At 45.0% G+C, this 25,340-nt stretch overlaps 1 protein-coding gene across 22 annotated transcripts in view; it reads left to right on the top strand.

The window, feature by feature from the left end:
• Window positions 1-25,340, top strand: part of Kalrn (kalirin RhoGEF kinase) — a 604,914-nt gene that overhangs the window by 391,371 nt on the left and 188,203 nt on the right. For all 22 annotated transcript variants that reach the window (XM_031363740.1, XM_031363737.1, XM_031363736.1 and 19 more), the window contains exons 29-33: window positions 1,008-1,119; window positions 3,061-3,251; window positions 3,679-3,780; window positions 5,015-5,157; window positions 8,176-8,278. In XM_031363740.1, the coding sequence (XP_031219600.1) occupies window positions 1,008-1,119; window positions 3,061-3,251; window positions 3,679-3,780; window positions 5,015-5,157; window positions 8,176-8,278 (651 nt within the window). The remainder of the gene's footprint in view (window positions 1-1,007; window positions 1,120-3,060; window positions 3,252-3,678; window positions 3,781-5,014; window positions 5,158-8,175; window positions 8,279-25,340) is intronic.

Genomic DNA, 25,340 nt, shown 5'->3' with positions numbered 1-25,340 from the left:
GAAGTGCTGGCCAGCCAGATACATCCTGTTTCAGAGCATTCCACAGAAAAATACCCTCCTGCTGGCAAGAACCTGTCATTTATTTGGCAGGAGACATCATAGTTTTGCTTACAAGGTTTGAACTCATTTTCTTTCCTAACGTACCTTTTTTGGGGGCAAAAGCCATTTCAAATGGTCTTGCAACTAGTAAGATGGTTGAAGAGATCATTTCCTCTACCAAGCAGACACTGTGAGTCTGTCATTGGGATTTTGATGAGTGAGACTGCAGTGGAAAGGTGAGAGCCTGAGGACATGATGCCCAGGAAGTAAGGCAAATCCTGTCCTGGGAGGGGAGAGGTAGAAAGAAAGAGGACAGGCTTGGGTAGCGACACCCAGCTGTGCATTCCCAGCTGCATCTCAGGCCCTGTTTGGCCTCCTTGCAGCTGCATTTCTCTCTACCCCAGTCTCTTTGTAGTTATCAAAGTCCTCATCCAGAATCTCATTCATTGGCCCCAGGTCAGGTATCCCTGATCCTTGTCATTCTTTTAAACTCTGACCTGTTATAGATCTATAATGTCTCTAGCCTCAGATTGTCCCAAGCAGGATAGAAGTCAGTCCTCACATAGTAGAGGCCGTACATGACAGTGATATCAGCCATGGCATGCAGAGACCCACAGAGGCAGTGCTACACACCCTCTGTTCCTCATGCCTTCCTTTTCTGCAGTGTGCTTCATTGGCTTCATTCCTCTCCAGGAAGGCAGTACTGTCACAGCGTACTCTAGGCTTAAAATTCTAGCCTTTGGAAACGGGGTTGAATTGGCTTCTTCTGGACCTGATAAAACTCATCTGGTCTTTTGAGGTTTTTGGCAATAATCAATAATCCCCATCTTACTGGGTTTTTTTATAGCTCTCTGAGGGAACTGTTACAGACAGTGAGGCTGGTGTATAATTTACTCCGTGGCTTAGAAAAAAAGAGGGTTGGGAAACCTGGGCGATGATCCTAATGGTGTCTGGACTTCTTTCCCCAGGAACTTTTAACTTGCTGTGAAGAAGGGAAAGGGGAACTCAAGGATGGCCTGGAGGTGATGCTCAGTGTCCCCAAGAAAGCCAATGATGCCATGCATGTCAGCATGCTGGAAGGTAGCTGATCCCCCAGTCCTCCTGGGATGCCGCCTCCACTCCTAAGACCAGGGAATTTGTGTTATGGAGGGAAGTGGCATGAAGTCAGGCTAGGAACAAGCCTGGAAAAGAGGAGTCAAAACAACTTGTTAAATAGGTCCTCGGCTTCCTGTATAAGGAGCGCCATGGAGCAGCATAGCTAACCTGCCTCCAGGTGCCATTTAGCTGTGTGGATGCCTTGTTGTACATGAGATATCCAGTACAGGCTGTGATCTTTAAACTATAAACTATAAACTATAAACTATAAACTATAAACCAGAGCCCTGCAGACCTGCTCATATGCATAGCATGAATATTCCTTCACAGTCAGAATAGCAGGAAATGCAGGTTACACACAGTATATACCAGTGAATTTAGTGATAGCAATCTTACACACGTGTGCTCATGCATGTGCACACACACACACACAAACAAGCATACAAACATGCGTGCATATACACACCTTTTTTCAGTACTGAAATTGAAACCAAGCCTTGTCCATGATGAGTGAACACTTTACTGCTAAGCTACATCTACAGCTCTTTTAGTCCAAGTCTCACTAAGCTGTCCAGACTGGCTTTGAAACAGGGATCCTTTCTCAGCCTACCAAACACCTAAAATTATAGGGGTGCACCAGAAGGCCCAGCTTCTTTACATAGAAAAGATTAGATAACATACATGTTCTACTATGGTTATTTTTGATTGAGGAGTTAAGTGGCATCCAACATATTGACATTCTTGTGCAACTAGTCTTTTATCCTTCTTAGGAGCCTAGGAAAGCCCAGCCATGTGGCCCTGACAGGATTTCAGTCAGCAAGAACTATGTTCTTGGCATCTAGAACAAGTGCAGTATGAAGTAAGGTTTATGTGATGTGGCCTTGATGTTGTAAAACAGATGCATGGAGGAACAAGGCTGGAGTAAAGTTTGATAGCTGGGTAAAGACATACCATTCCAGTCTGACAAGCAGATGCTAAGCAAATAAGTATGTGGCTGCTCTTTCTCTTCTGGCATCATCCCACAATACCTCCTTTGCCACTACCATCATCTAAGAGACTACCCTTAGTACAAGAATGCCCAGGCCTAATGGCAGTGGAGCCAATGTCATCACCTCTAGACCAAGCACTAGTCATCTGAAAGAGCTCCTGTTGTTAGTTTTCTCCACCCCCTTCATTCCTGTGTACACCAGGTCCCCTAATGCTGGGTGTCCTCCTTTAGAAGAACCCCATTCGTTTAAACTGTCCCTTAGTCTCAATCCAGGCTCTCCAGTATGGTCTGTGGACCTGTGCAGTAGAGCTGGTTGGAAGTGCACATTTGTGGACTTGGCTAACACCCGCAGAATTAACTCTCTTGCATGGAGACGGGTGTTCAGAATCTATGTTTTCACATGCTTTCCCAGTGACTCTTGTACACATGAAGTCTTGGAAACTTTCTGAAAGATTTGAAGTAGTAAAGAAAAAAATGTTGAAAGCTTGTGCCTAACACTGTTTAGGAGCAATAAATAATTCTAAGGATGGAAAATAAGAAATGGGGCAATGACAAATACAGCAGAACCAAGCATACTCCACCATAGTACTCCACCTAAGCCACACTCAGAACTAGAAACAATGAGAGCTGTGGAGGAAGAAGCTCTGGGGACTGCCTGTTTGGGAGCCCCCTCCCCGGCTCCTTTCACATCAGGAGCGGAGCATCCCGTGGGAGCTTTCAGAAAATCTTACTCATATCACACATGTATATAGAGACATGGTGCAGGGAATGGGCAATGGGAAATGCCTAAGTACGGTTGTATAGGCAGATGTGGTATATAAGATCTCTATGCAAGCTAATAGCCAACTAGAAAATCCATTCTCCAGGGGGGAATATGACACAGCCTCCCATGAGGGTAGTGTTGGAGAAACTCCACAGGGCGCACGGGTGTTTTTCAGGGTTCGATGAGAACTTGGATGTACAGGGGGAGTTGATTCTCCAGGATGCCTTTCAAGTGTGGGACCCAAAGTCGCTGATCCGGAAGGGGCGGGAGCGACATCTGTTCCTCTTTGAGATCTCCTTGGTGTTTAGCAAAGAGATCAAAGACTCTTCAGGACACACGAAATATGTTTACAAGAACAAGCTACTGGTAGGTGGGGCAGGCGGGGCAAGACAAGATTCCCTGCTTTGGTAGAACCCATGGGCAAGAAGGGATACAGACACATACAGCTCACCTGACTTCTCTACTCCAAAGCCCTCCTGGACAGAGGCTCAGCCCTCCTACTTGGAAAGCTCCCTCCCACATCCTCCACTTCTTTATCTTAGAGTTCAAAGATCTTCCTGTCTCCTTTTAGCAAACCTTCCTCTCCACCATCCCTCCCTGCTAATCAGGCAAATGCCAACAGGTCCTTTCATCCTGGGTATATGAACAAAATATCTAGTCTATTGAAGCCTGATTGACAGAAGCCCCTCCCTTGGCCCCCTCCTCTTTGTTGCCTTCCCCTTCCTATCCCAGCCCTAAGTTTCCCCCACTGCCCTCCCCTTCCCCGCCTCTCACAGGCATTTCCTGTCTACAGACCTCAGAGCTGGGTGTGACCGAACATGTAGAAGGCGACCCCTGCAAATTCGCCTTGTGGTCTGGGCGCACCCCATCCTCAGACAATAAAACAGTGCTCAAAGTAAGTACTGCTCTCTTCTATCACAAAACTAGGGTTGGGGTAATTGGGTAGGGTAAAGGAAGCAGGCATGAGATACCCAAAAGCAGAGCCTAGAGACTAGTGAGCCACCAGACCTCTCTTGGGAATGACAGCTTTATGCAGGTATGGAGAAGCAAATTTGACCATAAAGGTAGGCCCAGGATCTTGAAAGCAGATACTCTCCTTGAGTTCATAGAGAGTTGAGAGATCAGGAGATAACACATTGACCTTAACAAGGCCTAGTCAACTGGCTTCTGTCCATATGTCTCTTTCCAGGGGCAAGAACAACCAACCTTTTAACAAAAACATCTTGAGTTGCTCTGTGTTTGCATAGCAGACTTCCCTAAACATTCTCCATGTACAAGGTGCTCTGCTTAATGCCATAAAAAGAACCACATTTAAGATAGGGTCCTTATTCTCTGGAAGTATGTTCAAAAAGCTCCCATAAATCACAGCAGCATGGGAGTCCACATCATTCAGCTCTCCAGGTTCAGGCTGGTTTTGAGCCCCCGTTCCTGGTGGCACTAGCCTGACCTGACTAGGTGGGGTTAGTGCAAATAGAGCTTCCATTGATCACTTGCTAGTCAAGGAAATGTCCATCACTAAGGAGCAGATAGCCCATCTCAGCCAAAAAGCTTCACAGAGTCCACCCTTAATTTGCAGAATAACTGCTACCTGTCATGAAGAATTCCTGAAAGGGGATCCCAGAAGGCAATAGGGTAGTGTAGGCATGAGAGCAGTACTTCTAATCAGCACACTTAGCAGCCTGAAACCCCAATACTGATGGTCACCTGTGCAGGCTATATGAGTGTGACAGCTATTAAATATCCTGGCATACCCATTACCCTGCTGGTAAATAGCCACTGCTTTCAGATGTCACAATTCCAAGTGCCCCAGGGCCCCGTAAGATCCATACTTCAAGGGGTAACGGAAGCCTGGCAGAGAGCAACAGATCCTGCTCCAACTCTAGAGCCAGTAGCGGATTGGTCAGTGCCTAATGAACTATGAAATATTTTACAAGTGCTCCGTAGGATCTGCACTGAGTCTTGAAGTTGCACATCTCTGAGGTTAAAGGTCAAAGGATAAAATGCAAAAGAAGCTGCCCTAAAGATTCAGTGTCTGTGGAATAACAGCAAAACCTGTAGGGGAGAGGTGAACATGGTTTTGCGGGCAACAAGAGCTGGGCTTCTCAATGCTTCTCCCTGTGGTACCCCAGGCTTCCAACATCGAAACTAAGCAGGAATGGATCAAGAACATTCGAGAAGTGATTCAGGAAAGGATCATTCATCTTAAAGGCGCTTTAAAGGAGCCAATCCAGCTCCCCAAAACACCAGCCAAACTGAGGAACAATAGTAAGAGGTAACCAACACCTTCCCCACCCACTGCTATGTCCTGTCCCTGAGGGAGGGGGGACAGGGTAACCCTTCATCTCTAGTGGGAAGGTTGCCATCCTCCATCTAGGAAGACCCACAGCTTCTGCCTGTGGCAACTTCTGCTTCTTTAAGCTTCTCAGTTACTGTCCATGGATGCACTCCTTGCCTAAGTGTGCTACCAGAATATGAGAGGAAGTATAAGTTGGGTTACTTCTCCCAAGAACCTTCCAACAACCATATGTTGCACATAGAATTACACACAAGAACAGTAGCATGTGGAGAGAATAAATGCAGTCAAATAGGGGACAGTGATAGCTCTCTGTGGCATTGGGGAAGGCTTTGGGGAGAACTGTGCCATGGGCAGGGAGGCCTCCACATTGGTCAGAGGGTGAGGAGTTTTGTGCAACACTGGGGTAGGCTACTGTGTCAAGGATATCTCTGCCTCTCCTAAGGAGTCCTCTTCCCTTGCTCTCAGTGACTAATGGCTTCAGGAAGAAGAGTACCTATGTGCTGGGTGTCTGGGCCCTTCTGAACCCTAGCTTCCTCCAAGCCAGTAGATGGCTTCCTAGCTATTCCCTTCTCAAGTCATCATGTGCATGATTATTTCCAAGAGCTCTGCTGAAGGGCCTTTGGAGGAAATCATACAACAATTTTACATGTATCTTGAAAACAAAAATACACAGCACAGTGGTGTTCTGAGAGCAGTAGTCATTGTCAGAACAGTGGTGGTGTGCTCTCCATGCCTCCCCAGGTCACAGACGGTGTAAGCCGGAGGACTTAGTTGACCTTTCAGTATCAACCAGATACTGAACCATGGCAGAGTCATGGCACTGGAATGTTAGCACCAAGAGAGGTAGTGACCCGAAGTTGGGTATGACTGAGACAGAGACACCTCCAAAGTGATGGCCAGGATCAGATCACTGCCCCATTGCTGCAGGGACCAAGTATGAGTCTATTAAAAAAGGATCCGTCTTAATTTTATGTACTTGGGTCCAGACTATAGCCTTATTTTAATCCTGGAGAGAGAAACCCTACTTCTGGGAGCTCCTGTTTCACAATGTAGAAAGGAATACAGTATAAAGAATGAATTGACAGAACTCTGTGAGAAGGAAACTTAGTTGAGGCAAATCTGAAAGAGTTGGAGAGTTTCTAGAACACATGAAGGGCATGTCTTAGAAATGTCTGCCACCTCCTCTCTGCCCCCTACTTCTTTCTTCTCTTATCCTTCATGGAATGGAAAGGACCCATATAGACTCTGCAGAGAACAACCAGGTGGTGTGTACTTCCATCAGCTTGGCTTCCTGGATATAGCAGCAGAGCTTATGGAGGACTGCATGGGTATGGGCGATGCTACCCACACTCCTGATCGCCCTTTCAGCCCCCAGAACTGGCTTCATCTGTAGTAGACCAGAAGAGTCCATGATAGGCCAGAACAGCAGGAAGCAGAAAGTACAGCCAGATCCCAGCCATCTACAAATGGGGGAGGGGCGATGGCCCAGACCATCCAAAACAACAGATGATCTGAAAGTCCTTTTATTTTTGGTTTTGAGATGTGTCACATGATTTCTTTTCACAGCAGATTTTTGCCTTCCTACGAATGTGTGGCTTATGCTATTAAAATAAGCTGGCATTTTCCAAGCCCACAAGCGGTGGTGAGAAAGTAGCCAACTTAGAAATGTTCTACATGGGAGAAACAACCCTTTGTCAGAAGGACAACATATGCACACACGTGCACATACATGGGCACCCTCATGCATGCACACACATGCTCATATACACTCACAGGTATACCAGATGGTAATCGCTCGGACTCAGTGAGGTGGAGTCATTATCTGCAGCACCAGCCCGTGGAATAGGATTCCCCAGCATCAGTTCCTCATCTCTCAAGGCTTTTACCCCTCTACAGGCAGCATGGAGTGACTTTTTTGAAAGTGTCCATGGGAATAACTGTGGTTTCCTCTGCTAACCCCTTTAACCGCAGCCCACATCTCCCAAGTTTTCCCTAACACAGACTAGTCATAAATTCCCAGGCAACCGTTCCCTCCAGGGGTGGTTCAGCACAGAGTCAGGACACGATCCTAAGGCAGAGAAGCCGAGGGAGCAATGTGGTATCAAAGCTATGCTGTGCTGGGGCCCAGGAAGAGGTGACAAGTACCAGAATGGCACCAGGGAACAGAGCGGCTCAAAGGCTGCCATAGCCTATGTGGCCCCAGGCCTGGAGAAATCACCAATAAGTATAAAATCAGACCCACCAGAAAGAAGACAGTGAACACCTGCTCCATATGTAGGAGCTAATTATCCATCAGGACTTTGCTAGAGATAACCTTCCCATAAGGAAATAGCCCAACCCATTTTCTCCAGCAGAAGAAACTCGAGGGTTTTTTCGGTTTTATTTTTTAATCCATCTTAAGTTTCATGACACATGCCTATGGTCTTAACAGCTTGGAAGTCAAAGGCAGGAGTCTTGCTTGGACCCAGGAACCCAAGGCTGGCGTGAATAGCACAGCATGACTGCATCTTAGACAAAGAAAAAGAATATCTTGTCCATTGTTTGTGTTTTCTATACCCGCAGCAAGACAACCCCCATCCTAGTTATAACATGCAGAACCCTGAACTCTATGGTTCTGCAAAGGAGCCCACTGGCTGGCTAGAAGCCCTGCTTCTAAGTGAGATACATCATCCTCCTGCCTATAATAGTCTCATTCCTGGTTTTATTGTTGTTATTGGTTTAGTGCCCCATCTGCTGTATGGGCCAGAAGAAACATAGGGCAGGTGTTGTGTTGTGCAGTGCTAGGTCATGTAGTGATCATGGGCTTACTGAAATGAATGAGCTTTCATCAAAATCTCTTACTCTGTACCCATAAACAGGATAATGTTACACAGTCCCTGCTAGGAGTGTTCAGGCACTACTTTGTCAACCCAGCTGAGAAAACCTTGTGTTCTCTAAACCCACAGTGGTTCCCCCCACCCCCACCCCTGTTTCTTTTCTCTCTTCTTCCTGCAGGGATGGGGTAGAGGATGGTGACAGCCAAGGGGATGGGAGCAGCCAGCCAGATACCATATCCATTGCCTCCAGGACCTCTCAGAACACAGTGGAGAGTGACAAGGTAAGACAGAGTCCCCGCCTGCCTTCCCTCTCCCCCAAGCTGTGGTTGGTTTAACCAGCCCTAGAGAAATGTACTCAGAGTTCCTTCCGCTCTGGAGCCAAACAGCATGAGCCAGCTGTATCATGGCTCCAAAGAGGAAGGGACAGAGCTGGACTTGGGACAGTCACACAGTGTGAACAGTGAGAAAGGCAAGGTGTCCGATCCCTCTGCTGGACTGTCCTGCCTCAAGAGAGTAGACCTTAGAGAGGCTGAGTTTGGAACTGTGTCCTGAGACACAAATGGCTGTGACTGGCTCCTATTTACAATGGTTTGATTGGGGCAAATTTTAAAATTAGACCAGTGGTTTGGGAAACAGACACATAGACACTACTCAGTAGGGACTTCTGACCCAAAAATACTCTAGTGGGTAAAAGACCCCCTTCCCTGATCATGTACCCAAGGCTCAGTTCCTGAGAGCTTAGGGCAGAGGAACCACCAAGTGGTCCATGAAAGATAAAAGCCATCCTCTAAGAAAACCTGACCACCTGTCTCCCACATCTTGGAGCAAGCAACAGGAGGAGCCCTGAGGGGAATGCAGGAAAGACACAGTCCCCATGCATTTGCTCAAGCTGCCTGAGGAAAGTAACCATTGAAATCTGCAGCAGAGAGAGGAAGGGCCCGCTGCCTGACCCACTCACACTTACCTACCCAGATTCCAGGGTAGGAGGTAATCTACTGCTGCATACCGTAATGCTACTGGCGAAGTCAGACTTCCCCAGACACTGCTTGGCCCTGGTTCTTCCAGGTCCTTCTGGCTGCTCGTCCACCTCAGGCAGTAGGCTGGGCCTGTTCTTGATTTTAGGTTTTTTTTCCATGCTGTGGGTAACTTGCCACATTTATGAGGTTTTTCCTTACTGGGAAGAAAGCCACTTGATGGGGACTGTCCCTAGACCTGCTGAGATAAGAACGGCACATCACCCTAACCACACTAATAGACTCGTGCTCAAGGACATTCAAGGTTAATTCCATCTGACAGCTGTTTTCATGGTTTAAAGAAAGCCATTTTCAGGGGCAGAGTAAATAGAACATGTGAGGTTTTTCCTAGTTATAAAAATACAAAGGAAACTATCTGTGTATTCTCCTGGCTCCTCTGGTCTGCTGTCTAACAGGATAACTAAAATAGCCTATGAATAAAAGTGTTCTTTTTTAAAGCTGTCCCTGATTGGTAAGTCAAGTGTGATTTTGCCCATGTCAGACACAGACTTCTAGCTTTGTTGTTGGGGGCCTCGCCCCTCGCAACTGCTACCCCATCTCCCAGGATCCTGACATACACAGAAACCCCAGGCCGGTACCATTTGTCTATTTCTTTTCTTGCTGGCAAGGTAAGTGGGGCTAGATTACACCTTTGACAGCAGGCTTTTTTATATATGAGGGATTTTAGTGCTTATACTTTTTTCTAAGTAAAACTGAGAATCCACTGAGTAACTCACCCAAGAAAAATTTAATAGTCAGTGTTAAAGCAAGAACCAGAACTCAGGCCCAACCAGTACCACTGAACGCACAGTGCTGACTTAATCCAGCCAGGTGTTCTTTCGACACATGCCACACACAGACCAGACACATGCTTTGTCAGAGCACCTGCCATGTGCCAAACTCTGTGCTGGATACTGTGGAGAGACGTGCGCTGTCTGTGGAGTGTGAATCCCCATCCGTGCGATTCCTTGTTTCCTGTTGTCTCTATAGCCGAGCCACTGGTCCCCTCTGAGAACATGGGCTGTGTCTGTCTGTCCCACTGCTGTTCTCCAGGCATGCAGCATGCAGCAGGCCTGGGGAGCTGTTTGTGAATTCAGTGAAGATTATGAGGATACAGTGTTAGGTCTCAGGGAATAGAGGATGAAAAGGCAACTAAAAACAGGTTTCCAGAAGTAGCCACACATACAAACATCCTATTTCCTAAGACAGTAAGGAAACAAAGAAATTTTGAGCAGAGAGCTTAGTAAGCTGGAGTGCTTGTCCCCCTTAGGAAAAAAAAAAAAACACCACTTATTCTCAAACAGAAATAATAATAGGCTATTGATGAATGTGTAGTACCCTTTAAAATAACCTCACCCTTCTCCCAAAGCAGTAAGGACAAGGCAGCCATTGTGGCCCCTGGCGACCTATGTCTCCCTCCAGCAGTGAAATCATTCACTGAGATCTTGAATTCATAGGTGTTACCACCTCTCCTAGGAGACAAGGAAGCCTGGTTTCCAGGTGACCAGATAAAAGTCTCTGAATTGACTCGGATATGCTGATCCTAGTCCACAGAAGGGTCAATGACAATGGCTTTAGGGAGACCAGGGTAGAGACACCTCACAGTAGTAGATTTTCCTCAGAATGCCAGGTCTTCTTCCTCAGATTCGAAGGGCTGATTTATGTCAGTGGTTGGCTGAAGGACGCTGGGGAGCCCACTTTGGGCTGAGGCACCCCTCCAATCGCCTGTTTTGTGCTGTGTGCTGTAGTGTGAGGGAAAGCATTGGAACACAGCTGGATGAATCCCAGCTCTGATATCACTCCTGTCAGCTTGCCCAGGTTATCACAGGTCAGTTTCCCCATCCACTAGGTAGGGTAACGATACTTTCTCACAGCATCTCTGGGAACCGTAAGTGGTATATATCTGCCTGGCATTTGGTAAAAGCTAACTTTCAGTCTTAAGGTATGAATACAATGTGTCAACAAACTGGGAGGAGCCTTGTGAGTTCTTGAGCAGAGTGCCAACCTCTGGCTTCATCACTATCAGCAACCGTCAGCAGCTTCTTATCTGTGTTAGTCCTAAGATGGTGTGGTTTCTTTGCTTGTCTTCGCTATAAACAGAATGGCATTTCTCCTCCACCTTCTATGTTAGCCTCTGGAATCTCAGGCATAGATATTTGTTGCTAGCCTTGACTCCTGAGTTGGCTTATTATTAACAGACTATGATCTACTTATGTCTGACATTGAATGAACAGTTTTGAACAGTGGTGGGTCCTTGGGCTGTAAATATTTGGAGACTCTCGCCATATCATTTTTCAAGTCTTTGAAGGCTACACTAGAAGTCTTCAGGTTCTCCAGCTATTTGTTATATTAATATGTCCCCAGATTATTCTATTTCCTAACTACCTTCCAATGGGCTTCCTTCAGCATGTAAATTCTATATAAAACGGGGTATTTAGAGGGGTAAGAAGCCTGTACTCACAATCTGTCTGTGAATATTATCCATCCTGTAGGGCTACTGCATTCATAATTTTTCCTAAAATGGTCATCACATTTAGTAGAGTACCCAGTGCTGCTCATAAAATCTCCAAGCCTTTTTTTGTGGCCAAACTTAGTTAGGCAGGTGACTTAGTAACCCAAGTATATGACAACTTTGTGCCCACTCAACTCTCTTGTCCAGACTCATCTCTGTTCTGCATATAAAATATTCCATTTAGTACATTAGCTACATCCTACAGAACAATCTTCTTTTCCCTCTCCATACTCTTGTCTTTAGTAAGATTAAAGAAAGGGAATGCAGCCTCCTTTCTCACTACCACATGGAAACCCCTTGTCTAGCTCTTCTTTAAGGCCTTAAGAGATGGAAATTCTACCCCTTTTCCCTGTGGCAGAGGAACTGGGACTATTGACTTATTCTGTGGGTCCCCCTCCTTGGTGAGAACACAGTTTATTATTCATAATTCTGCATTAAACCCTTACAAAGCTGAGCTGAGCGCCTCAGTAAATAAATCTCACTAATAACTCTCCCAGACTTGTTTTTGTTTGATCCTCAAATGGATCTGCATAACTAGGTTTTCCACAAGCCTGTACTACACAAAAGTGTTATTTCTTCAAGGCAAACAAAAGGGCTTACTTCAGCCCGCAGTAGACCGCAGTGGGCCAAGCCTGCTCTGTCTACTCTGGGCAGGACATCCCACCCATTCATCCCAAAGCCTCTCACCTTGGGGTTTGCTACCACACATCGAATATCTAGATTCACTGGAATCTAGCAATGATGAGTAGGTGTCAGTGAAGAAGAATCTTTTTAAGGTAATGGATGGCTTCCAGAGGACAAATTGTGTGCTGTGATGAGCCTGGTACATACATTCAGGGCAAGCACAGTGGATGTTGTCGATAAACATGTATTGAATTAAATATCACATGCTCATCCTACAAGAAATATTCTCCATGCAAAAAGCACTGTTAGGCTCTAGTCATGCCCAGGTTAGCTGAAGAGAGAGAAATTAGAAGGAAATTTAATTATGGCTGCTGTTCTTTATGATAACAGTAATAAGAAAAAAAAAAAACATTGCTGGAGCATCTCACAACCAGTGTGTGATCAGAATATGTAATTAGCTGGTGTGAGCCAGGAGACAGGGTAGACTAGGGAATGAGGAGAAGCCCGGAGGCTTGAGGAGCTGACTCAGTGGTGTTAACTCTGGATCATCAGTTCAGTGTGGAGGGTTATGATCAGTTTTGTTTCACTAACTGGGAAGGAAGTCATGGAGACAGCTGTGGCAAAGGCCCAACTGAGGAAAAAGCAAACGATTCCCACAATTCCCTACTACTTTGATAGCAGTCATGACATGATACCTTTGACAAGGCAGCCTACTCACAGAAGCCTTATGAGTATAGACTCCTCTGGCATTCATTAGAAGCTAATAGTTTTCACACCACACACACACACACACACACACACACACACACGCATACACGGGGGGGGGGAGAAAGCAAGGGGGAGGAAGAGAGGGGGGAAGAGAGAGGGCGGAAGAGAGGGATGGAGGGAGGGAAGAAGAGAGAAAGAAAGAGGGGGAGAGGGAGGGAGGAAGGGAGACAGACAGAGAGACAGAGAGACAGAGATCATGTATCAGGACACAAGGAACAAGGCGGGAGTCAGAGAGAGAACTGTGGCTTTAAGTTGATACCTGTATAAGGACCTAGTTCCTGAGTTGATGAAGATGTTTTCCCTGCATTGGTAGCTTGGTAAGGATGTAGCCCTTGAGTGGGTATCTTCCTAAAGATATAACCCCTACATCCGTGCATGGTAGAGACCTAGACCCTGTGTTGGTGCATGGATGGGGCCTAGCCCAACACCAGCATATTCCTACTCTCTTCATTCATGCACAGTTGTGAAGCCTGCCTGGTCTATGTCAGGTGCTCTATGCCAAGAGTACAACAGTGGATGAGGCAAGGCCTCACCATCTCCAGCTTTCATTCCTGAGTGTAGGAAAAGAAAACATCCAGAAATAAAGAGAATAGCATCTCCATGTCCTGCTAAGAACATCAGAAATAAACACTTTGTCTGTTTTAATTAGATGTAAAACTTATTCTGGATGGATAAGGTACAGATCACTCAGGGAGAAGGGGAATCTGTTCCACTAAAGAGTTCATGAATACAGGTGGATAAAAAGCTTCTCAAAGAATGCAGCCTAAGTCCTACTCCTCACATGTAGAGTTTTATCTGAAATTCCCATGCGTGTGATCTATTGAAGGTATGCAAGGCATATATGGATGTGTTCAGATGGTATGAAGCTCAGTCGGATTCCTCCTGATGCTCCAGGCAGGAATTGCCAACTGTGCCCTGCCTGAGCCAAGGGCCTTAGTCTTTTGTGTCAGATGAGCAGTCAGTGGGCACAAGGGCTGTGGCTGCATTGTCAGGAAAGATCTATGTAGGTGCAGTAGCATCTGCCCTGGGGAGCATAGTGATGCGGTAGCAGGGGCATGGGTCCTAAGGTTAGTCCTAGACTCCACATTGACCTGCTTATCACCTGCAGCGGTCACATTATATCACAACTCTGTCTCAGGGTCTATACCAAGAGAGCAGTGACTGCCTTTTTTACAGTTCTGAAGGACCAGATGAGACCCTATCTGAAATGTGTGTGGGACTCAGGGACCTAAGAGCCCAAAGGGGCTGCTCCCTAAAGTTTTAAGAGACCATCAGCTGCAGTGTTTTGCCTCTAAAGAGAAAGCTGAATATCTGTCAGTATGGAGATTGAGCAATGTGAAACTAGTGCCAAGTAATGTGCTTTACTTGAGATATTCTTTTTTTATTAGATATTTTCTTTATTTACATGTCATACAATATCTCCTTTCCCAGTTTCCCCTCCAAAAAAATAAATAAATAAATAAAATAAAAATAAAAATAAAAAACAAAAACAAAAAAAAACCCTATTCCCCCCCCCCCCCCCCCTGCTCATCAACCCACCCTCTTCTGCTTCCTGGCCCTGGCATTCCCCTACACTGGGGCATAAAACCTTCACAGGGCCAAGGGCCTCTCCTCCCATTGATGACCAACGTGGCCATCCTCTGCTATACTCATGCTGCTAGAGCCATTAGTCCCACCATGTGTACTCTTTGGTTGGTGGTTTAGTCCCTGGGAGCTCTGAGGGTACTAGTTAGTTCATATTGTTGTTCGTCCTAAGGGGCTGCAAACCCTTCAGCTCTTTAGGTCCTTTCTCTAGCTCCTTCATTGGGGACCCTGTACTCAGTCCAATGGATGGTTGTGAGTCTCTACTTCTGTATTAGGCGGGTACTGTCAGGGCCTCTCAGGAGACAGCTATATCAGGCTTCTGTCAGCCAGCACTTGCTGGCATCCACAATAGTGTCTGGATTTGATGGTTGAATATGGGAAGGATTCCCAGGTGGAGCAGTCTCTGGATTGTCCTTCCTTCAGTCTCTGCTCCATAGTTAGTCTCTGCAACTTCTTCCATGGGTATTTTGTTCCCCCTTTTAAGAAGGAACGAAGTATCCACACTTTGGTCTGCCTTCTTCTTGAGTTATTTGTGGTTTGTGGATTGTACTTTGTGTATTCCAATCTTCTGGACCAATATCCACTTATCAGAGAGTGCATACCATGTGTGTTCTTTTGTGATTGGGTTACCTCACTCAGGACGATATTCTCCAGATCCATCCAGAGAAATTCTTAAAAGCCATCAAAAGGATTGCCCCCTTGGTTTGAGACATGTGGTCACAACAGGTGTCCTGGTCAGCAATGGTGCCACCTGCTGTCCTCCAGCCTGTAATGGCTGCTAGGATCCCAAGCAACCCTGGGAGGAAGGAACTATAGCTCTTCCACTATGCAGTCTTGAGACTCAGTGGGCCTGGAGAGTCATAAAATATTCATAGATAAAGAGAGTTCTGCTGCCTCCCATCCCATATGAAAGCTCTTAAAGAAATACCTGGGAAGAATGTAATTATTCCTCCACCTACCAAGGCTGGGAGTGCATGTATTAGAACTTGAACCATGAAAGCAATGTAGTCTTGATTCTTGGGCACACCTCAGACTCAGCATGTTAGATTATAGTCACAGCATAAACCTCAACTAAAAGGATTTCAATGTTCTGCAATATCTTAGTCCTTCCTTATAAGAAAATAATACCACTTCCACTTTATGATTTGAAGCGCCAAATGTGGTTTGGGCTTTTTACTGATTTATTTTGTGTTAATTTAGTATTTTCTTAAAGAGGACTAGACTTGGAAATCATCTTTTTGCTAGTATAGTCTTCTTGTCACTCTTTTCCATGGTGGACAGGTAGCTGAAAGAGGGGAGATGGTAGCAGTGGTCAACAAAGAAAGGAGTTCAGGGCCGTCAGGACACCCAGATCCCCATCGATGGGTGTGCTGTTACCTTAGACCTGTGATGTTCGTCACAGCATCAGCTTGGCTTTCCAGAGCTCCTGAGCAAAGTGTGAGGACTCATAGTTACAGACTCTCTCTCAGAAGTTCCTTGTGTATATGAGTGGCTCTAATCTCTGTAAAGTCTACCAGAGGACAGCAAAGCCCACTACCTGAGACATAGGGTGAAACCTCTCTTCCTAACATTATTTACTTCATAGTCTCACTAGCATTCCATTGTTGAAAAGTTTCCCCAAAAGAAATCCATCATCAAAATTGCCAATCATCTGAAAAAGCAAGAAAGTGTCATGAAAGGCAGGACTTTGTTGAGCCCAGACAGGTAACAGGAAGCCTTAGGGGTTTTCTGCCCATGCCAGACAAAGTGTCTTAGTTCTGGATGGTGGCATAGTACAGGCGTCCTCAGTACAAGAATAGGGGGAGTGGAAGGGCAATTTACCGATGGTAGAGCTGTGTTTTGTAAAGCCTGTGGTCATTACTCAATGCCTTATCTCATTCAGGGTGAGCCTGAAATTTCTAATTATAGAAATTTAGAGAAACTAGCACTTGGGAGGCAGAGGCAGACATATCTCTGTGAATTTGAGGCCAGTCTGATCTACAGAGTGCGTTCCAGGACAGCCAGGGCTGCACAGAGAAACCCTGTCTAAAAAAAGAAAGGAAGGAAGGAAGGAAGGAAAGAAGGACAGAAGGAAGGAAGGAAGGAAGGAAGGAAGGAAAGAAGGAAGGAAGGAAGGAAGGACAGAAGGAAGGAAGGAAGAAAGGAAGGTAGGACAGAAAGAAGGAAAGCAGGAAAGAAGGAAGGAAGGACAGAAGGAAAGCAGGGAGAGAGGAAGGAAGGAAGGAAGGAAGGAAGGAAGGAAGGAAAGAAAAGTGGGACAAGGGAATAGAAAGACAGACAGACAGACAGGAAATTTAGAGAAGCCCCTGAAATCATCAAACCCACATCTTTCACTATTGGCAAGTAACCAAGTGACTTATTCAGAGTCACAAAGCCGGTTAATGCCAGTTAATGACAGCTCTGATAGTCAGGCCCAAGTCAATTACCCAAGTTAAATCATTTAAAATGATGCTTTTGTTGTGACCTTCACCATTCAGCTTGTAGATCTGCAGAGGGCAAGTACTACTCCCGCTCTTGAGCTGCTCCTGCCCTGCCCACCCCCAAACCCCTATATATGCCCAGGAGTCCACAGGAATCCTGAATAAGTCGCACTGAGGCGCTGCATCAATACTTTGGCTCTGGGCTGGCAATGGCTATCACAGACTCTTCAACACCAAGTACTTGTGACTCACGCTGTGGCCTTGGTGGGGGTGTGATTCTACCCCAGAGTCGTTCAGCCTCCCCAGAAGATTCCTGTTGTTCTCTGAGCACTTGGCAGTGAGCACTGGGATGCAGCAAGGCTGATCCCTATCTGGGAGCCGCCTGGGAGGAGCGAGAGTTTCCGGAGCCAACTCAACCCTGCTATAGTCCCACGTGGGCACGTGGGGGGAAATGCAATTTCATTGTTAACATTTTGGTGGAAGGCAAAAGCAAATCTGAGAGCAAGCCACAATGTTCAAGTGTATTAGCTGGCGGCAGACCGGGGCAAGCAAGACCCAAGTAAGTACGCCTCCAACCCCACATGTTCTGCTGGGGACAGGGAGACAGATGGACAGGTGGACACAGCTAGGAGGACAGGTGGAGAGTGAAGTGGAAGCTTTCAGGATAAGGGTTGTTCTGGAGAATTCCACAGAGACTGGCCAGTGTTATGTTTACCCGCTCCCGCTCTAGTCTTAGGTGGGAAAAAGTATTGTACATTTAAAGAGGAAGGAAGGAAGGAAGGAAGGAAGGAAGGAAGGAAGGAAGGAAGGAAGGAAGGAAGGAAGGAAGGAAGGAAGGAAGGGAGGGCGAACAATGCCTAATAGGTGGGCTTATCAAACTGTGGGAAGCCTGCTCTTCAGAGCTCCTGCTCTTCAGAGCAATGGCTTGGGACTGTGGTACTCACAGAGAGCTCTTTTGGAAATCTCAAGCAGAAACTTTGCACAGGAGTTCAGCGCAGCGTGGGATAGACAGCACAGACTGACTGTGGTTTGAGCCTGTGGTTTTGTGGAAGCTCATGTTCCTTCTTTGCAAATGTACTGTGGTGAGAAGCACAGGCCACAGTACCTGTTGCTATAATGTAGCATTCTAGAGGGAACCTACTGGGCTGACAGGTGGCTCAGTATTGCCCGGACTCTTGACTTTGAGCCCTGGTTGAAGCTTCTTGCCTAGGTTTATCTTGATGGCAGTTGAGTGCTAATTTCTTTATTACTGTTGGCTTCTGCAACATGTCTGTCATGACCACTGTGGGGGAAGGCAGTGTAGCTTTCTGTGGATGGCATTGGGGTAAGGCCATGTGATCATTGTTGCTGGGAAGCAGGATTGCAGAGAAAAGGAAACTAATCAAAACACCTTCCTTGGAGGATTTCTCCGTGGAGCCACAGTAAGGATATAAGTTTTACCATGGGACATCCCCCAGGAGCCACAGGCAACAGGTACCCCCTGAGAGAGGTAGCCAGCTCTGCTTATTGACTGTCTTTATGAGAGAAACTGTTGTTGTAAGTAGTTGCAGGACCGTATGGATCAGACCCTAGACAGTGTCTATCCCTGTTTTCAGCTGGAGCCTCTCCTCACTCATGCAAGCCTGCCCTTGTTTATGCTGGAGCAGCCATTTCTGGGTCATAGGATGGTTAGATTTCTGTCTCCTCCTTTGTAGGGACTTAATGCTGAGGCTTAACAAGGTTCAAGAAGTCCCATAGCACAGAGTCCACCATGTCACCTCTCTTTTCCTAGTGACAACAGCAAATCTTTGTCCCATTCATGAAATTTTCCTTCACAACTCCCAAAAAGAAGCATTTTCAGGATATATCCTCTGACATTTAACTTTAAAGCAGTGGAGAGGAGAACAGAAAATTCTGTCAAATGTCTTACCACACTGGATTCATTTATTTTTAATTTAGTGTGGTTGAATTGAATTCCCCTGATTACCAGAACCATAGATTTACTCTATACAGGACAGTTACATGTGACCGTAGGTGGCCACGCAGGTCCTGGTGTGTTCCTTAAGTGAGATGGCAAGCGTGTGGACTCCTGCTTTCTGCTGGTTGCTGTGGGGAGCAGCAGAGAAATTGTCATAATAAATGTGTCTGTTGAGATACAATTCAGCCACACCAGGACAATGCCACTTTGAAGGACAGATTTAGCCTGGGAGCTGAGAAGATTTTGACACTAAAAGTCAAAAATGTCCTTGCCTTGAAGTTCATCTTCCTATCAGTTCTCCTTTGTATCAATTTTGAGCCCAAAATATTAATTCTAATCCTGGGTAATATGTCAAAGAGTGGGCCTTCTGAAACATTTGTATCAAAGCATTTTATTTTGATATAGAATCAGACTTTTAAAAACTACTTGGGGGAGGGAGGGGATTACAGAATCACAGAGAAGTTTCCTGCATCATCCTTTACCCAAACCGTTTTATATTCCTTCTTGCTTACCTAATTCAGACTGTTTTCTTTAATGGGATATATTCTGGGTTATTAAGTGAATTACTGAGGCATTAATCCAGTATAAGGTGCATATATTCTTCTAGAGACCTTCCTTTAAAATATAAAACCTTATACACTTATTTATTATTAAAAAAAAACCCTTTGGGTCTATTCAGATGTCTCAGTGGGTAAGGTGCTTGCTGCCCAGTGACCTGGACTCGATGGCTGAACCCCACTTGGCAGAAGGAAAGACAGGACAGGCTTCTGCAAGTGGTTCTCTGACTTCCATATGTGTGCCATGGCATAAATGCATAAATAAATAAATGTGAAAAAAACCTTTCAAACAGTGGTAGCACGTAGTACTGTTTTATATTTTGCCATGTAAGAAGTCTGCAAAGTCATTCCATAGCAGTACATGAAGCTGTTTCATTTCTTGACGGTGGCACACTGAATCACAACAACACCACGGTTGTTTAACTTGTCCTCTATTGATGGGAATGCAGGATATTTCCAATCTGTTGCCATTGCTAACAAGGCTGCAATTAATATCCTGTGCAGATCCCATTTTTTCACACTTGTGACTATATTAACAAGTTAACTCCCTAGAGGTAGAAACACTGTATCAAGGGGAATCTACAGTTTGATGTGATGGAAATGTAAACTAACTCTGCCCAATTGTTACACCAATCCATACTTCCCAGCCGTGCCCCTCTCTGCTGCTTTCCTCGCAAAGTTGCCATCTGCCATCAAGACCATCTTTTCTAATCAGACTTAAAGTAATCTTTATTCATCTTGCGCCTTCACATTTTATTGGACTGTGAATATTGCACCTGTTTCTTTTTCTATTAATTTTATATACTACACATAGTATATCTTACATATTATTTTTACATTATGTTTTACATTACATGATATTTTTATTACAATAATTTTATATAATATTACATAGTATTTTTATATACTATGGAATCTATGTTAGTTATGAGAGTTATGGCTCATGAATAACTATTATATATAAACTTATTTTTATAAGATACATTCTTAATTATAAACATCTGATTTATAGTAAACTTTAAACTTTTTCCAAGTATGAAATATGTACTCTAAAGTACACAATACAACTGAAGACATTAGTGGGTAAGTATAAAATAAACAGATATCAACCATGCAGAGGTTGAAGTAGAACACCACCCATTTCCGAGAATCCCCCAGGTGCCCTCAGCAGAATCCCCCAGCAGCCCTAAGTTTCCTGCCGTAGGGGTGACCATAATGTTCTTAATCTATGACCTCACCTTCTATGTAAATGCCCCACGGTAATATACTTTCAATGTGACTAGTAATGTAGTTTTTCTGACTAGAATCAGACTCCATGCTCTTTCCTGCTTCAATTTCATCACTAATATTGTTCAGTGGGATCCATAGATGCTGATGTGTACAGCTGTTTGTTCATTTTCATGTGAATATACTAAACTCTGTTCATTCTGTGCACAGAGCATCGAGGCTATTTCCAATAACTCTGTAGTGAGCATCCTTGTTACATATATCCTGGCATTCATAGTTCAGCTTTTGTAGCATGTCGGACTAGGGATGGAACTGCCAGTGGTAGGTTGTGCATGAGTCTTGAGCCAATTTACATCCCACCCACTGTGCAGGGAACCCTCTTGTGACCTAGTAGCTGAGTAGTGCCTGCTTCTGATGAAGTTGTGTTTCTCTGATTCCTCATAGGACTGCACATTTTTCTACATCCTTGAAACAGTCTTGAATTTCCTCCTGCCCAAAGTCTCCACTCAAGATTTTTATCTATTTTTTTCTAGTAGGTTGCTTGGAATATTTATTTATTTGTTTATTTATTTATGTACTACTAGGAGTATATAGTTATTAGTCTATGTGGGCTATATATGTAAATATCTGTTCTCAGTCTATATCTTATCTTCCTCTTCTCTGTTTTGCCTCTTGATAAGCACATAATTTGATTTTTAATGCACTAATAACCTTGAGTGTCATGGGATATGACAAAAAGCATTTCTTACATGTATGTAGTATTTCAAAATAGCTCATCACTTATGTATCTATAGACGAATGTACCAACATGGAGACCTAGCACGTGCTATAAGTTTCTGTCCAGCCCCCAAGTTCTGAAGAGTAAGACCCAGTAAACAATTAAGATGCATTCACATTGTAGCTTATATTATCATAATACACTATATGACATGTAATAGAGTTGAAGCAATGAAATATGTTAGAAGAAAGATGATAAAATCAATGAGTTTGTCACCTGGCTGTCCAACAAGCAGACCCAAGATGTGGGAAGGAAGTCTGTGTGGGACAAATCTAAACACCTGTGCACACAGTAAGCCTCTTCAGACTCTACTTTATAGACAGCCTTGTGATTTTGGTCTTCAGTTCCTTGATCTGTCGAAGGACTGAGTTACTTCTGTATGTTGTCACAAAGGTCAAGCAATTGGCATCAAGGAGAATACAGAAAAACCAGAGCTAACAGGAGGTCATTCCAGCAGTGTCTCATGGCTGCAGCATGGCTTGGTGCCAGTTGCTTTCAGAGATTACATTAGAACCTGTAAGGTCATGTGATTGGCTTCTCCAGCAGACTTTAAGGGATAAAAACATGTCAGTCTCACACCTCCACTGCATCACCAAATCTTAGCAGTGCTAACTCAAAAGCTGGCTCTTGATAAATATTCATTAAATACACGAATGGCAAGTGAACAATTGAACACGAGGTGTTGCGTTTGGCATTGTGGTCAAAGGATCATGACATTAAATCTGGGAGGATCAGAGATGGTTCCACACATGGCTTTGCTAAACTAGAACATACTGGGGCAGCGAAGATATTTGAAGTGAGAGGAAGCTCATTGCACACAGGGAAATACAGGATAACTGGGGCAAGGAGAGTAATTTTGCTGGGTTGAAGTTCAGGGTTTGTGTGGTGAGTTGAGGGAAAGAAGTATTAAGTTGGGTAGATCATTCAGCAGACACCAAATGCTATCAATCGACACTTTTCTGAGCATCATCCAAGAACCATTGAGAGTCTTTAGTATAGAGGCCACAGACTTGTCTTTCTCCTCACATGGACTCAGTGAGAGTTCCTCTGTTAGCCCAGCACTCTTGGTGACTCTCCCCTTTGTGCTCATTACAGTATTCAACTAACTCATCACCTCCTCTTCTTCATATTATCAAATGCCTCCTTTCCCCCTGCTATGTGACACTCGTCACATCATGCCCTGACCAACTGCGGTTGGATGTCTCTGCTCCCAGTTCTTCTTTATCTCTCTCTCACCTTCCTCCATACTTGTTGTTACTTCCCTTCTCACACCCAAGACAAAGGAATCTGAACCCACACCTCTGGAGTGTCTTTGACATTCATCATCCACCACATTTTTTCTTTTCTGAGTACCTACTATGTGCTGGGTACTGTTCCAAGATGGAGGGAGAGTGGTAAGACAGCCAGGCACTCTCTGACCCCATAAACACTGCACTCAGCTGAAGAGGCAGCAAATCAATAAGCAGATAGCCAGTCAGGGTCACAGTGGACATGAGCACTGCCAGCTGGGTCTACCTCATGGCCTTCCCTTCCTTGGTCTCAGTGCCAGGCAATTGTGTCATTGTCTTCAGTCCTGGTATGACTTCTGTACAATTATGTCCTCTTTCCAGTTAACTGATATAGCTTCTGTATTTGGGGCAGAAGCAGTGTCCTTTCCCCAGGCCTCCAGGTTTGTGAACGTGAACACTTTTGATGCAGTCTCTGGAAGCCAGTGTGCTGCCATGTCCTGTGGGTAATTCATTCCTTCTTGGTATCTCGCAGCCATTGTGGAAGATCTGCCACTTAGAATGGCTTCACATTGTTGTGTCATGTAGGAAATGGATATGTAGAAATGGATTTGTAGGAAATGGATTTGTCCCTAGGTGTGTCAGGAACAGCAACATGCCTCTGAACCATAGCAGCATCCCCCAAGACCTTATACTTCCAACAGTTTCGACCCTTGCCTCCTGTTCCCCCTCCCCGACTCCAACCCCCAGTTGTCTGCAGACCTCTCCTCTCTGGTATACATGTAATCATCTTTGCTTGGTTTTTCGACTTGTGTCTTTTATGATCTATCTGATCTGTTATACTGCTTCATTCTAATTTCCAGTCCTGATAGTCAAGTCTCTGACACTGGGGAGAGTCCTGCTAAAACATATCTCCTTCGGTATTAGAATGATTCTTAATATTTATTCCTCCCTCAGCACTCAGTGAGACAGTCTCTCCTTCCTTTGTTCACTTCTGCTTCTTGTGAGTGAGTTTTTAATCTCACACACTGAATCACTAGGTCCACGACAACAGGGCTCGTGTCAGTAGAGCAGGTATCGTGGAGATACCTGCTGTTATCTCCAACACACAGAGGTGAAGTATGCATTCACAGGACATGCTCAGAAAGAACAGCATGCTTTGTGTGTATCTTCTGCTTGTCTGTGCTTATGAATCACACGGTGTGTTTTCAAATATATTTTCCACACACTTAAGAGGTATTTGCTGTGTGGTTTGGGACAAGGATTATGCTGATTTCTCCTGGTCATCAGACCTATGACATTACGCCATAGAGAGCAGTGACTGTGGCTGGCACAGTTGAAGAGCTACCAGGGCTGAGGTCTAGAGTTGTTTTTCTTTCCCATCTGCTCTGAGACTTCCTTTCTCTTAATAGGAAAGACTAGTCTTGCTGACAAAAGGGGACCATGTGTGTGTACATATGTGTGCTTTGTGTTTATATGTCCATATACACATATATGTGTCTATATATACATTTGTACATATATGTATATATGAAGGAAATACACCAAAATGTAAATTATGGTTATTTCTGACAGGTGGCTTTTTGTACTTATCTACAATAGGACCTAGTACTTTTATTAGCAACAACAAAAATCCTAATAGGTATTATTTTCTAAAGAATGGGAAGAGCTAAGACTGTTACCCTGTTACTAGAGTCTGTCCTTTGTATACACCCAAGATGTCTGGTGGGAGACAGTTCTTGACCCCTGAGTGGTGTCTCTAATGGCCAGAGAATGAATTTAGATGGTTTGCACATAGGCCATGGTTAGAAACTGGCAACTTGGTTTGGTTATAAAAGTGCAGAGCCTTGGAAAAGGCTGGGCAAGAGAAGGGGAATTCTGGAGGCAAGAGTCAGGGTGAGAGGGGCCTAATGGACTCTTCTCTGAGCTCTACTGTTTAGGAATGGGAGGGAAAGGTAAGGGAGATCTTGGAACACAGAAGCACGCATAGAGATTTTACCCAAATATGAGCCCTGGAAAGAGGACAAGTCTATCCGAGTTTGGTTTTAGTCCCTGGTGATTTGGAAAGGAGGGATTTCCAGGAGGCATATAAGGCTCCTTATAGCGGCTACTTCATGAGCATCAAGTTTCTGAGAGGAGGGAAGTTTGTTCTGAGGTCAAGGACCCTCCACGCACACCATCCCTTCCTCCTCAGTTACAGTCAAGGGCAGAGGGAAGAGTTTCTGATAAACTTGAAACCATAAAGTGGAGCTGTTTCAAGGCTATCTCCAATACTGTCTGGGTTTAGAGCTCAGTGAGGGCAGTCCCTGAAAAGAGGGAGGAAAGGAAGAAGAAAAGGTGGGGAGCTTGGCTCCTGCTGGCTGTGGCTGGCTTTCTTCTGGAAATAGAGGCCCCTGGTCTCTCTCTGGCAAAGCGCCTCACAGGTGGACCTACCTGTGCTGCCCGGTCACCCCACACTCCCATCCCTTGCCCATCTCCTCCCTGCAGGATGTGGACAGAGGGCCCTGAGCTCAGTGTGCAGCAAATATGTGTTACATCCCAGGAGCTCTTAGAGCAGGGTAGCACATGTAAGGAAGCAAAAACAAGAAACTACAAAAATCAATCCTTGAGAAGAGTTGATCTGAAGGTGTGTTTTGTAGTGCTTATGTTTTCTCTGTGTGCAGTATCCAGTATCCCC

Source organism: Mastomys coucha, unplaced genomic scaffold (assembly GCF_008632895.1).
Source record: "Mastomys coucha isolate ucsf_1 unplaced genomic scaffold, UCSF_Mcou_1 pScaffold12, whole genome shotgun sequence".
NCBI classification, from domain to species: Eukaryota; Metazoa; Chordata; class Mammalia; order Rodentia; family Muridae; genus Mastomys; species Mastomys coucha.
The sequence above is the reverse complement of the archived record's forward strand: the minus strand, read 5'-3'. Positions and strand labels throughout refer to the sequence as shown.